We start from the raw sequence: 14,566 nt of genomic DNA, 5'->3' as shown, positions 1-14,566 counted from the left end.
TGCCACGTGTCCTGGTCATTATGCCGAGGTGATCTCGGCAAGGCTGAGGTTATCTCCGAAGATATCGGAATCCGAGATAAGCGGATAAGGGACAAGAGTCCTAGAATGAAGAGGAGACTTAGTCAAGATGAGGATAAAGCTCTTAGGGTGTTTATCTTTATCTCTTGAAGAGTCCAAGGTAAGTACTGAACAGGAGTCCATAGAAGTTATGCTTCTATTAGGACTAGGTTTATGTTGGCTATAAAAGAAAGGCACCCCCGTGGGTCTAAGGTACGTAATTTATGCTTTGAGCAGTGAGTTTAGCACTTGATTATCTTTGAGAGATATACTGACTTGAACGTCGGAGTGCCCCCGGGTGGAAGAGCCACCGCCGGAGCCTTTTCTTTCTGTTACAGGTTAGCAGGTGCCATCTATTCTGCCAGTGCTCGCCAGCTGGTTACTAAGCGGGCAGTGTGGTCAGAAAATCACTCACACATAAACCAAGGGTGTCTAGCACAATAAATAAATAAATAAATGAAAAAGATTATAAAAAATTGACTTTGTGATGAAAGGAATGATTAATAATAATAATAATAAATAATTTGATAAATTTATATTTAAACTAAAAAATCTATTAAAATAACTTATTATTGCTTTAAAAAAATTATTATCATTTTTATTTTACTTTATTTTTGGTAAAAGACTTGTGTTTGAAAATCATTTAAAAAATAATAAATAAAAAAAGGAATTTTATGGGCATTATGTGATGTGTTTGGGATTTGGTGTGGAGCAAGGATCCTCGATCGCCCTTTCCTGCTACCCTCCCTGCCGCCCTCGCCAAAACGACGTCGTTTGGTTAGTGTTTTTTTTTTAACCCAAAATTTGAGTTTCATCTTCCTTTGATATGTTCTGTTTAGCCCTAACATCATCAGAAACGAGAGAGAGAGAGAGAGAGAGAGAGAGAGAGAGATGGTGGAGTATACATGGACAGGTCCAGGATTATGACTTTGGAGGGGCCAAAGTACGTTTAACCTCTAACCAATAAAATTTGAAGTTCAATACCAATTTCTACTAACATGAAAAAAAATCAATAATGTTACGATAAAATATTGAGCTATATATTTCTTGTCAACATAGTTGAGTACCAAAAGATGATCATACAATTGAGAATATTTTTTTGCCCATATTCACTTACAAAAAGTAGTAACTATTTCTACATCCATTTATTTACTAAAATTAGGCATCTTCAATTGAGCTCGATGCTCTTTCATAATATCAAAAGCATGAATGATAGAGTCTACGTCAAACTCTCGAGCAATGTCTTTTTCAATGTATGTAATCAAGTAACTAGCCAGAAAACCATTTTCCATTGTATTGCGCAATTTAGACTTAACGAGTTTCATAGTTGAAAATGCACGTTCTGATGTAACAGTTGAAACAGGTAAAGTCAACACAAGACGGATCAATCTATCAATAAGAGGATAACTTGTCGACTTTTTTATTTTTGCCAATATTTGACACAACTCAGAAATGGTTGACAGCTTCTGAAACTCGAGAAGTATGAAAATATCAAGCTTATAGTTTTCCAACTGATACTTCAAATGCAATTTTTCTTGCTCGGAGAAATCCATGGGATAAAATTTATTTGCAAGTTTGCAAATATCCTTAATTTTGAATGATCTATAACCATCCCTAAGATCCAAAACTGAGCTAAGAACAAGCAATTTCATTACATCTTCCTTAAACCTATTGTTTAATTCTTATAACTGAGAATCAACTGTAATCATAAAAATATCAACTCGAAAATGATGTTCCACGGTGAGCTGATCTCTTTCAGAACGAGACCGACCTCGGCCTCCTTTATAAAAACAGCTCATATCAGAAATCTGTATACCATGATCATTAGAAAATAATTTAATTTTCTCCAACAATGGAACCCATCCATCTTCTCTAAATTTTTGAATAAGTATCCTCGTTGTAGACACCAAATCATAGTATTAAAAAAAAAATCACAATATTTAGTTAATAATTGTACCAATAACAATTATCAGATTTTCATCGCACCAATAACAAATTAAAAGCAAAATAATCACATTATTCAGTCTAAAATCACAATCAATCATAGATTAATAATATTCAATCTAAAAGCAGAATAATCACATCACATTGAAGCTGAAGGGATATCATATATCAGGTAACTTACCAGATTCATAACTCTTCGTTTGTGAATAACAGATAACATATGCCCCCACAGATTATTTTATTTGATATCCTTTCAAATTCATAACTTATTTTTTTGTCAAACCACAGTGCAATTCCTTACTCTTCATTTATGAATATTAGATAATTTCATCTGTAGGGATATCCACGGTTCCACCATCCACGCCGACAGCTCCGACGAAGCCTCTACCGGACCACCTACAACAAAGCTTCTTCGTATCTCTTGTCGCTTTGCTCCTTTCTCTTTCGCAGAATCGCAGCAAGTCTCTCAGATCAGATCAATTGTTTTTTTTCTTTTTTTTAAACTTAGTGCTTTGTTTAAAGCTTCTCTAGCAAGCCTTATAGCTTATATATATGTAAAAGTTTCATATTTTACACTTTCACCTACTAAAGTTTCTAAAATTTTGCTTTCATCTTGACCTAAATAAAAAATACATATAAATGAAATTTAAAATAGATTATTATATATGTTAACTAATTCAAAAAAAAAAAATTCTAAATAGTTTAAAAAATTGGGAGGGCTACTCTATATAATTTTGAAATTATCTAAAAAAAAAATTGGGGGTGCGAACTTTTATAATTTTAAATTATTTTAAAATTTATAGTATAATATATGGTATTTTTCAAATTTTTGGGGGTGCAGCCACCCCCCTCCGCCCTCCCCTAGATCCATCCTTGGGAGTATAGACATTCATCCTGCAAAATGAAGAGATCAAAACACAAGTGAATCAGTCATAGATAGATTTATGCTATGTTTGGGTCTTAAAATTTGTTTAGTTCCTACTATTCATTAATTTTTTCATTTCCTTCTCTATTTCATGCACAAACCCCTCTACAAAAAAATTATTTAAACATTATTAGGAGACTTGGAACAACTTTTAAGTGAAAAACAAAAACACAAATAAACTAACTCACATATATTGAGTTCTTGTATGATTCCTTTTTTGCTGGCGTACTGCTATTGAATTTAAAGAGTGAGATTGAGAGCAAATGTAAGCTCAATGATAGTATCATCTGTAAACCCAATTAAAACAAAAATTAATTTCATATATATATATATATATATATATTATATAATGAAGATGAAAGATTAGGTAAGAATGAAGATTGAAGGGACCACATCTTATTTTGCCTCGTCTTGCCGCTGAATCGACACCATCTTGACCGCCATCGTCATCCTCCGACTCTACTCCTTCTGTTTCGTCTCTCTCCTCTCTTCTGTTCATGTTCTTCTTTGATGGTTAGGTTCACATCGACGAGAGAGAAAGGGAAAAGAGGGAAAAAAAGAAAAGAAAGAAAAATAAATAAATGAATACAATTAAATTTAATGTTAAAACGACGTCGTTTGAAAACGCTGCAGGAAGCGCGGCGGAGGATCCAGCCTCTTTGGTGTGCAGCTGTGTTGAATTACGAGGAAGATGTGGCGGCGTACACAATAAAAGCAGCCACAGATCGAAGGGCCTATAATCGAGTCATTTTCTATAGGCCTCACCTTAATACTGTCTCTCAATTGGATTTGCTCTCTTCTTGGGAAGACAAAACTGGACGTGCTTTCAAAAGGACCTATGTATCAGAAGAATCTATCGTCAAACTCTCCGAAAGTAAGTGCTCTATTTGATAACTTTATTTTTTTAATTTTTTTTAAATTACAGATATAATTGGTAAGATTTACTTAAAATATGAATTGTTTCATGTTATTAAAAATTTTTAGGATAAATTACAAACATAATCCTTGAGATTTACTTAAATTATAAATCACCCCTTATGACTCTAGAAATTACATTTTGTTCCTTAAGGTTTCTAATTTCATAACAAATAGATCATTTTATTAATAAATCATCAATTTAATTAACAGTTTTAAATAATATTAAAATTTTATTTCAATTAATAATTCAAATAATTTTATTATTGTATAGGTGAACAGTTAGAAATTTCACTTTTTCAATTAATTCTGTTAAATAAAAAATTTTGACAGGGAGGTATTTGTAATTTTCGAAACCACAGGCGGCAATTCGTATTTTAAGCAAACCTCAAGGGGTGTATTTGTAATTTATCCAAAATTTTAATTTCATAACATATGATCCCTTTTATTTATAATTATTAAGTCAATTAACAGTTTTTAATAATGTCAAAAATATATTTCAATTAATAATAAATAATTTTATTATTGTATAGAAAAGTAATCAGGAATTTCATTTTTTAGTTAATTTTGTTACCTTCTAAAAAAAAGTTTATTATGTTAAAAAAAAATTATAACAATGAAATATTTATAATTTTTCAAATCACAATGAGTAATTTGTGGTTTAAGCCAGTGGCGGAACCAAGAAATTAGGTTAGATGAGGCACTTATTAATTATAATTTTTTATTTTAAAAAAATCATGAGCAACATTAAGATAATCATTATTTTATGAGATAAATTTAAACATAAAAAATTACATATTCATTATTAATAAGAACAAATCAAAATTCTATAATAGTGTGGAATAGCTCGGTATGAGATGATAATGTAAGTTTGTAATTTTAGCACAAAAAATTATGGATCAAAATTCATAATTTTAAAAAATAAAAATACATCATTTATAGCACAAATTATTATAAAATCTATTTAATTTTTATTTGACAGAAAAATATTAAACATATGACATTGCTTATAAATGATGTGTTTTGAATGAAAATTATTAAACAGTCTTAGAGTACCATATGGCGTTACCTATGTAATGCTCAAAGCATAGAAAATCACAAATCACACTAAGTGGTATGTCAACTACTTGAAAATAATGAGTTCATTATATTCAATTTATAATATTTTTCGCTACACTATTGATTTGAACTATTACATAAATAATACCACATAGTATTCTCAAAGTTTAAAATAACTACTTGTGGTAAACAATATAATAAATCATTATCCAAAGAACATATTAAGAAAAAAAAAATTCAAAACTGAAGGGGGGGCACGTGACTCCCCTGGCCTTATGCTGCCTCCACTCCTGGTTTAAGCAAATTTCATATGGTGTATTTGTAATTTCATTAATTTTTATATTTTTATGAAGTGAAAAAGGATTGATTAACATGTGACGTGATATTTTTATTTTATTTTATTTTTATTTTTTTATCTGAAAGGTTCTCTGCCAAAACAGAGCCCAAGTCTAATTAATTTGGAAAGGCTAACAAGAGTTCTTGAGATATTGTTAATATTAAAAATGTAAAAATATTTTAAAATTAGTAAGAAAATGTCTTGTGGCTTTTATTATCATTTTTATTTTGTTATGCTTCAAGAATGTTTGTTAGCAAGATCCTATTACATTTGATAAGCTTCACCAAAAATTACCCATAGTTAAACCCACAAAATTCTATTAAATATATAATCTCATAACATAATCTAAAAAAATTAGGTCCATAGTTTTATTTATTTTCCCTATCCCTCTGGGTGAAGATTGCTCGGCCAGGCAGGGCCGAGATTGCTCAATTAATAATAGATTTTGAGTCTGTCAAAAAAATCCAGTCTAACTATCAAAGCTTATATAGTCAATCAAAACCCAACCTTATTACAAAATATAATTCTCAAACTCGTCCATCAAGTCTCTATATGTATATGGGTTGTTTTTAAGAAAAATTACAAACATACTAGTTTCTAAACAAATAATTAGGACTAAACAACATATTGGACAACAAAATAAATAATACACATCACAATCAGTTCTTTGAAATGTGTTTAGCAACTCTTAGAAATGATTATGAATTTTAAGTAAAATAAAATCTGCAGTAAATGGTTTGTATATTTTCTAATGTATTATATAAATAAATAAAACAAAATAAATATACAAGCGAGCTGGGCTATAGATTTGAATTTTAAGTCTAACCCATTAATTTAATAGACTTAAAATATTGGCCTAATCTAACTTTACAAACTAAAATACTATTTTCAAACCCTAAAAAATAAGATTGAGATGAACAAACTGACAGTCCAATGTGTCGATGCCCACCCAATGGGTGATTCTATTTGCACCCAAAAAATAACTCAGCACGCTCAAGTAAAATTTTAAAATTTTAATTTCTAGTATACCCTAATGTAAATTTACTAATAAGGACAACACATATTAAATTTTAAAATAAAATATTATTTTTCTCCTTGATACACCCTAATCACTTATAGTATTCTTCATACTCAAGTCTCATCATCTTTTTTATCAAGTTTAACTTATTTTCTCTTGTTCTTCTTCTTTACTCTAAAACTCCAATCCACTTCACCAAAACTCACCATTATCATCAACTTCGTTGTTTTTTATTGTATTGTTACTTGCAAATAGAAAAATTTTTTTGAACAAAATCAACCAACGGATGAGAATAATAATCAAAATTGTTTTTTGAAGCAACCTATCAAAGAGAAGGTAAGTATTCACATAAATATCAAAGTACAATTATTGATTTTATGTGTGTTTTTTTTCTTTTAACGTAAAAATGAATATTTAGTCTGTTTTATGTCAATATTGTTCAGGCTTTTAGATCCAAACAAATTCACTTTATTCGAATCTAAAAGTCCGAACAAAACAATCTTGTTCGACGCTAGACAGCCAAACAAGCTAACTATGTTCGGCTCTGTAAGTTCGAAAATTGTTACTTTATTAAAATATTATATTATTTAAAGATAATTTATGAAAAAATATAGAATACATTAAGAGTAAATTATACATTTAAATAATTTAATAGAAAGTACTAAAAAAATTAGACATACTCATTACAGGAATTTACACATTCGGCGACTAAAAATGCCGACTAAAACAGATTTAGTCGCCAAAGATACACACTTTAGCTACCAAAATATATTTAGTCCCCAAAGATAGGAACTTTAGCTACTAAAAGAAATTTGGTCGGTATTGATGTTACTTTTGGCGACTAAATTTAAGTTTAGTCGTTGAAAATAGGACTTTGGGGTACAAAAAAAAATCTTGGTCTCTAAATGTACAATCTTTAGCTACAAAGAATAATTTAGTAGCTAAAGATGTTACTTTTGGCAACTAATTTAAGTTTAGTCGTTGAAAATAGGATTTTAGGCTACAACAAAAAAAATGGTCCCTAATTGTACAATGTTTAGCTACTAAGAATAATTTAGTCGCTATTTATCTTACTTCTACTGACTAAACTATTTGGTCAGCAATTGTAATTAAGTTTTCAAGGGAAGATTTCCAATTTAGGAGGATTCCTAAAACAATTAGCGACTAAATTATTTAGTTCGCCGGGAAAAACTGGTTTTTGTTTCTTTTTGGCGACAAACAGACACTGGTCGGGAAAAAACTAAACCTAAGAAATTAAGGTCGATCTGTCTCTCTCTCATTCGCGCCTCTGTGTCACTGTCTCTCTTACTCTCGCCTCACGCCTCTGCGACTCTCTGTCTCTCTCACTCTCACTCTCGCTTTTGCCCCCCTCTCTGTCGATTTGTCTCTGTCTGTTACACGAGCACCACCGCAAGGGTTACACGAGCACCACAGTCACTTCCAGGTATCTCCTCTATTTCGCCCTCTCTCTATCTCTCTCTATTTGTCTCTGTGTCTTCCTCTCTCTGTTTTCCTCCATTCGGAACTGTGAGGCGCCATATGTTGAAGAAGTGGAACAAGTATTGTTCCTTCCATCTCTATCGACCTCTTCATCACAAAGATCTTGTGTATTATCCATCTAATTCACTGCAAAACCACACTACACCCAACAATCAAAACACTAGTTTTCGAAGCATTGTTGTTTGGTGATGATGAACAGACCTTGCTGAATTGATTGGAGTTTAGTAATCGACCTAGCCCCAAATCGACCCAGCCCCAAATCGACCCAGCCCCAAGCTTCTTTTCCATACTCCATCTATGAGGATGTTGGTCATGACCCATTAACAAACATAGCATCGACTCCCATTGAGTTCCGTTCATTGAATCACCCACACTCTCTTCCCTCTGATCAAAACCAACATTTTTGTTGCATTGAACCTAAGAAAAATAACAACCTTCTCTCTCTCTCTCTCTCTCTCTCTCTCTCTCTCTCTCTCACTCACATTCCTTCTTCTCTTTCTGATTTCAATGGCATCAGATTGAACCTCTATTCAGGTACCCCTCTCTCTCCTCCCAATCTAGTTTGGTAGAACTATTGTGTGTGCCTCTCTGTGTTTTTTTTTAATGTTTCAACTGTTGAACCCAAATGAGTTTAACTGAAATGCTTGGGTAAATCACTGAGTGGGGTTAATTGGCTCAAATTGTAAGCATCTCATATTAGCCAATTGAACCATTATACACTCTTTCACATGTTGAGTTCAACTTCAGGCAATTGAGTATAACACCTTAGCACCTTAAAAAAGAAAAAAAAAAAAGGCATTAAAATTAGCGTAATAGGACAGATGGTTTGGCCATGTACAATGAAAACCTATAGATGTAACCATAAGGAAGGTGGATGTGATCACCACATATGAAACTGTAAGCGGAGGGGAAATTCAAAACTGAATGCGATAATAAAAAAAGATATGCATTTGTTTAATCTAACTGAGAATATAGCCTTTAACAAAGAAGAATATTGAAAAAATATTCAAATACCCCACTTGATTGAGAAACAAGGCTTAATTTCATTTGGTTTGGTTTGGTTTGGTTTGATTTAGGAGAAAAGCAAAACCTAATGATCTAAGATTGGTGACTGACAGTGATACATAATTTTGACTATCAAGAGCACAATGAGTTTGTTCTATGTGATGTGTGCATGCTAGTCTCTGTGGTGGCTAGTTAATAAAGTTAATAATTTTGACTATCAAGAGCACCTAATTTTGACTATCAAAAATTAATAAAGTTAAAATTTGTGTTCAAGCCCATGCTAGTCTCTGTGGTGGCTAGTGGCTTATGGTTTCATTTTTCTATGCAGAAATGGGTTGAAATTATAGGACAAGCATGCCATGGTGTGGATTTCTTGAAAGATCAAGATGTAATCAGGATTGTCCTTAATATATTGCAGGTATGTTTTACGACTAAAACAATTTTTCTCGAGTCAATGAAATTACATTATTTGTTGTACTTTCAGAACTTGGTTCTCTCATGAGATGGAGCATTATTTTTTTCTAAGCTTCTTCTTCTTCTTCTTCATCATTTATCTTTTTATTTATTTTCTTTGGGGGTGGGGTGGGTATTCTGTGTGTGAGTTGATGTGAAATTGAAACCACTTAGGGAGTCTTTGGCAAGCCATGCTTTATTATTTGACTTTGTTTTACTACAACAGAATGCACTACTTTTTTATTTTATTTATTTTTTTAGCATGGAGATATTTGAACATAATAATGGTATTTTTTTTTTGTCAAAAATATCGAGTAATACAGGACAAAAATATTCAGTTCTTTGTGGAAGTAGCAAGGATTGAATGTAACAAAAATTTACCATCCTGATAGAGGACTCAGTTCACTTTTCCAATAAAAATTACTAACATGATATTATACTGTATTTCAATAGTCTAAAAAGAAAAAAAATTAATATACCACATTCTGAAAGAACTCTAATATTACTTAAGAAGTTCAAAATCATTTTGAATAATTCCAGAATGAAAACTGTGGCTTCCTAGTGAATGATGTACATGAATATTTCCCCATTTAAAATATTTCTGCTTTTTTTTTCCTTACTCACGGTACATTACCCCATCACAATATTGTCATTATTAATTCAATAAGTTGAAATTTGGTGCAAAATGCCAGCTACAAACCTCTTCATGTCCAAATTAGTCCAATCAATGCACCAAGCTGTAGAAATATTTCTCATTCTTATGGTTTTCGAAAGGAATGAATAATGACAGTATCATGAACAACATTTTGAAAGAAGAACATTTATGGCATCAATCCTTCGGAACATGGATAGCTAATTTAACTAGCCTAAACTTGTAATATGCAAGAAGTTTAGACTGACTACATTTGAAAGCCATGAAAGTGCAGTAAATCGCAACAACAGATCCCAGATCATATATCCCCATGCATACAAAAGATCAATGTGATATAATTTGAACACATAAATTTTCAGTTGTCATCTAGAAGAAACATTCAAATTTGAACCATAAAGAAGAATTCAATGTATGTCGATGTTATTGATATTGTGATTTCAATCAATTCTCATATTTGAAAATATAGAGAACCACTAGGGTTAGCCCAGTGGCCAGAACCCATGTACCTCACTAGGAGGTCAAGGTTCAACTCCCCCTCCCCCTCTAATGTACCCAAAAAAAAATACAGAGTAATTTTGCATCTTTTACAATGCGACTTTTACCATTCACCAAGCCACACAACAGTACCCCTGCAAAACTTTTTAAGATTTCCTCATCATTGGCTGTAATTCACACAGAAGATTTTTAGTGACAGCATAAGACAGCCAACACAAATGCTAAACATACAACACCAGCATTCTGCACGAAATTGCCCTTACATGGCAACCGAACACAGGGATGTGGCAAGCTCGGATGCATTGTTCATCTTGCAAGGGTCTAAGCTACATCTGAGAGGAAGTAATCTGGTTCACCGTGGCCATAAAAAGAAATATGGTTGTATCAACCATGCCTTGAAACTCAGATGTCAAGCCAAGGAAACACATCTTTTTGGGTGTGCTATTTCTCAAATGCATTCATACAGATCTTCTCCAACAACAATGGCCAGTCTTCTCCAAGTTGCTGTGGATTTAACTCCATTGCAACCTTGAAATCAAGCAATGATATTGGGTTCATTACAAAGAATTGTAGACATGCTCCACATTGACAAGAAGAAATGTAAGTGCTACAAGTGTTACAAGTTCTACTTTATGGACAAAGAACTAGTGCTACAAGTGTTACTTTATGCTAATCATGAAGCTATTTTTTTTCTCCGCCTTTTACTCTCCTCTTACAATTCATTGCATCATTAATGGGTAAGTAACGATTTAGTACATCAGTGGTGATAGTAAAAGAATAATGTTCGTTCAATATTATTGTACTCATCATGTTTTACCCTAGGCCTATGCCAAATCAAATACATACTAGGAAACAAACTGCTCTGTCAAATGGGGCTGTAATTGGGTTGTCAAATACATATTAGGATTATACTTTTTTGTAAAATTAATTGAATTTCATGAACAGGGTGAAGTATATGGTGCTGTTTTAACGGCGAAAATAAATGATATGGGAAACTATGGGTGCTACCCAGATTGTGAGGAGAAGATGTCAGTGCCTCTTTTTGCTGAGGCTAACATAAATCTCATGAGAAAAAGACCAATGAAATCATTGGTAGCTCATTGTAAGTTGAAACTCACGGTCAGAATCTTAAACATATTCTTCACCGGTGACCTTGTTTCTATAAGTCTTTTCATGATTTTTCTCAACAATTTGTCTTTAGTTGTGCCAAAATATATAGTATTAGTCAACTCACGTTTGTTTCATTATGTGTGGTATAGTTCTAGGATCAGCAATCGTGATTGAATTTATATTGATTTTTCCTCTTGGTGTGCTACTTCTATATTATACGTGCAAATGCACAATTGTTCTGGTCAATGAAAAAAGGAGCCGCGGTGCCCAGAACATTGAGCTCTGTCAGGTGCAAAGTTCCAGTAAGAAAACTGTAAGTACACCATAAACTTCTACAACCAAAATCCTCCTATTACTTCTGCTACCACTATTATTGTTGCTTTTAATCAGTGTTCGTACATGAATCAGTGCGTGGTTTTTATTTTTACTTTTTTGTATTTCCTACGGTCTGCTTAATGGCTGAAAAGTAACAAAATTTTCCCTGAAATTGAGAATCACTTGAGATGATAGCTAGAAAATATTATTTCAATCATTGAATTTGCAATCTTATTTCACTGAATTAATAACCAATCTGATGATGACATGTTATATTTATTTGTATGCAGTCCAGTACAGATTTATCTGAGATTGTGACTCACTTCACCGGGTGGTGTCCAAGACCCTCCTTGCACATGAGCCAGCCCTCAAACTTTCGCCAGCGGTAACTGTGAAAACTTTGAAATGATTGTAAATCAAAGTGAAACTATGATAAACTTTTCATTGATTTTGTTTTCAAAATCATGAAAACCAAAAACATAACCAAATAGAGTCAATATTTGTTCCAAATATCATGATTAAAATTGCATATGTTGAAAAGAGGCTATTGTTTCAGGCTGAGTGCCAATTTCTTTGAGCTTCATTTATAATCCATTGCTGCAAAATTAACTTTCAGGTCACATTGCGGATCAAGAAATGGAGAATCTAGCAATGATAAAATTCATTATTCTCATTCTTCTACTGATCACCAGCAGGAGACACCTCTTCCTATTCTCACGCCATCGCCACTTGCCTCCGGGGAGAAGGGGTAAAATGAAACAATTTGTGACGGTACATAACTTGAAACAAATTGATTCAATTTAAGTCTTGATTCCTTGTTTAAATACATTGGATGGATATCAAGTGTGGACAGAGAACTAGTGCTACAAGTGTTACTTTATGCCTTGGAAATTGCGATAAGATGGATATCAAGTGCATATGATTGCAGCATTACATTTTCATGTGCCATAATTCTCATCTTGGCATAGCTTACTCCTTACTCATGGCACTTAATTTGCATATTTACTAACCATGACTTTTCAGAAGGTTGTTGAACTGTAGCTTCTTTTCAAAGTATTGATTTCATTTTTTATTTATCTTGCTATATGGACTTGTTCTTTGGTAAGAGTAATCTATGATTCTATCTGCCTTGTCTATGATTTTATATTTTACATCTATTCATTCATATTACTGTTGAAATGCATGTCAAACATACATCAAGGAATTGTTCTCATCTATTCATTCATATTACTCTTGCTATGATTTTACATACATGCATAGTATTACTCATGTCCAACTACTGATTATGAAGATTGGAGCTTGTTTCTTAATTGCCAACCCTATAATCATGCTGTACTGCCATCTTATCCAACAACTTAAAACCTTCTTTTTTTTCTTTTTTCTTTTTTGTGTGTTAATTGGTTCATTTATTAATTGGATTAAATCATAAATTAAGCACCTGAGATTCAATCTTTAGATTTTAAGCACTTCGAAACAATCCAATTAATGATCAACTCACTAGTCTTGATACAACGAGCAAAAATTTTGACACATATGTTGTTTGTACGTAACGGGAAGCTTCCCGGTGACAAATGTGACATGTAGGGACAGACGGTACGTAAATAGGACACATACGCTGGGAGTTAGAATTGAAAATGTCATAAATTTAGTCGAAAAAAGGGGCTCGGGGGGCGAAAATGAAAAATAGCCCCCGAACCACTGTTTTTACATAACGGGAAGCTTTCCAGTAACAAATGTGACATGTAGGAACAGACGGTACGTAAATAGGACATTTACGTTGAGAGTTAGAGTTCAAAATGTCATAAATTTAGTCGAAAAAAAGGGGTTCGGGCGGCAAAAATGCAAAACAGCCCTCGCACCACTTTTTGCATGTAACAGGAAGCTTCCCTGTGACAAATGTGACATATAGGGATAGACGGTACGTAAATAGGACACATACGCTGGGAGTTAGAGTTGAAAATGTCATAAATTTAGTCGAAAAAAGGGATTCGGAGGGAAAAAAAGCAAAACAGCCCCGAACCACTATTTTTACGTAACAAGAAGCTTCCCAGTGACAAATGTGACATTTAGGAATAGACAGTACATAAATAGGACATCTACGTTGGGAGTTAGAGTTGAAAATGTCATAAATTTAGTTGAAAAAAAGAGGTTCGGGGGGTGAAAATGCAAAACAGTCCCGAACCACTGTTTTTACGTAACGGGAAGCTTCTCAGTGACAAATGTGACATCTAGGGACAGACAGTACGTAAATAAGACATCTACGTTGGGAGTTAGAGTTGAAAATGTCATAAATTTAGTCGAAAAAAGGGGTTCGGGGGGCGAAAATGCAAAACAGCCCCCGCACGACTATTTTTACGTAACGGGAAGCTTTCCGGTGACAAATGTGACATCTAGGGACATACGGTACGTAAATAGGACACATACGTTGGGAGTTAGAGTTGAAAATATCATAAATTTAGTCGAAAAAAAGGGATTCGGGGGATGAAAATGCAAAACAGCCCCCGCACCAGTATTTTTACGTATCGGGAAGCTTCCCGGTGACAATTGTGACATCTAGGGACATAAGGTACGTAAATAGGACACATACGTTGGGAGTTAGAGTTGAAAATGTCATAAATTTAGTCGAAAAAAAGGGTTCGGGGGGCGAAAATGCAAAACAGCCTCCGAACCACTGTTTTTACGTATCGAGAAGCTTCCCAGTGACAAATGTGACATTTAGGGACAGACAGTACGTAAATAGGGCATCTATGTTGGGAGTTAGAGTTGAAAATGTCATAAATT

The 14,566-nt window shown here is 33.1% G+C and overlaps 1 protein-coding gene and 2 long non-coding RNA genes across 3 annotated transcripts; 2 read left to right on the top strand and 1 right to left on the bottom strand.

The window, feature by feature from the left end:
- Positions 1 to 1,202: 1,202 nt before the first annotated feature.
- LOC145821711 (uncharacterized) lies at positions 1,203 to 1,709 on the bottom strand. The gene has a single exon (XM_082918263.1). It carries the CDS (start codon positions 1,707 to 1,709, stop codon positions 1,203 to 1,205), a length of 507 nt encoding a protein of 168 aa, XP_082774389.1.
- Positions 1,710 to 7,589: 5,880 nt separating this feature from the next.
- LOC145800836 (uncharacterized) lies at positions 7,590 to 11,772 on the top strand. The gene is made up of 3 exons (XR_014341511.1): positions 7,590 to 7,699; positions 9,089 to 9,178; positions 11,306 to 11,772. It is a non-coding gene; the product is annotated as an uncharacterized LOC145800836 (long non-coding RNA).
- LOC114302513 (uncharacterized) lies at positions 10,543 to 12,718 on the top strand. Its single transcript, XR_014341512.1, has 3 exons — positions 10,543 to 10,960; positions 12,076 to 12,170; positions 12,402 to 12,718. It is a non-coding gene; the product is annotated as an uncharacterized LOC114302513 (long non-coding RNA).
- Positions 12,719 to 14,566: the final 1,848 nt, after the last annotated feature.

Source organism: Camellia sinensis, chromosome 1 (assembly GCF_055761805.1).
Source record: "Camellia sinensis isolate YWXY chromosome 1, ASM5576180v1, whole genome shotgun sequence".
Classification (NCBI taxonomy): Eukaryota; Viridiplantae; Streptophyta; class Magnoliopsida; order Ericales; family Theaceae; genus Camellia; species Camellia sinensis.
The sequence above is the reverse complement of the archived record's forward strand: the minus strand, read 5'-3'. Positions and strand labels throughout refer to the sequence as shown.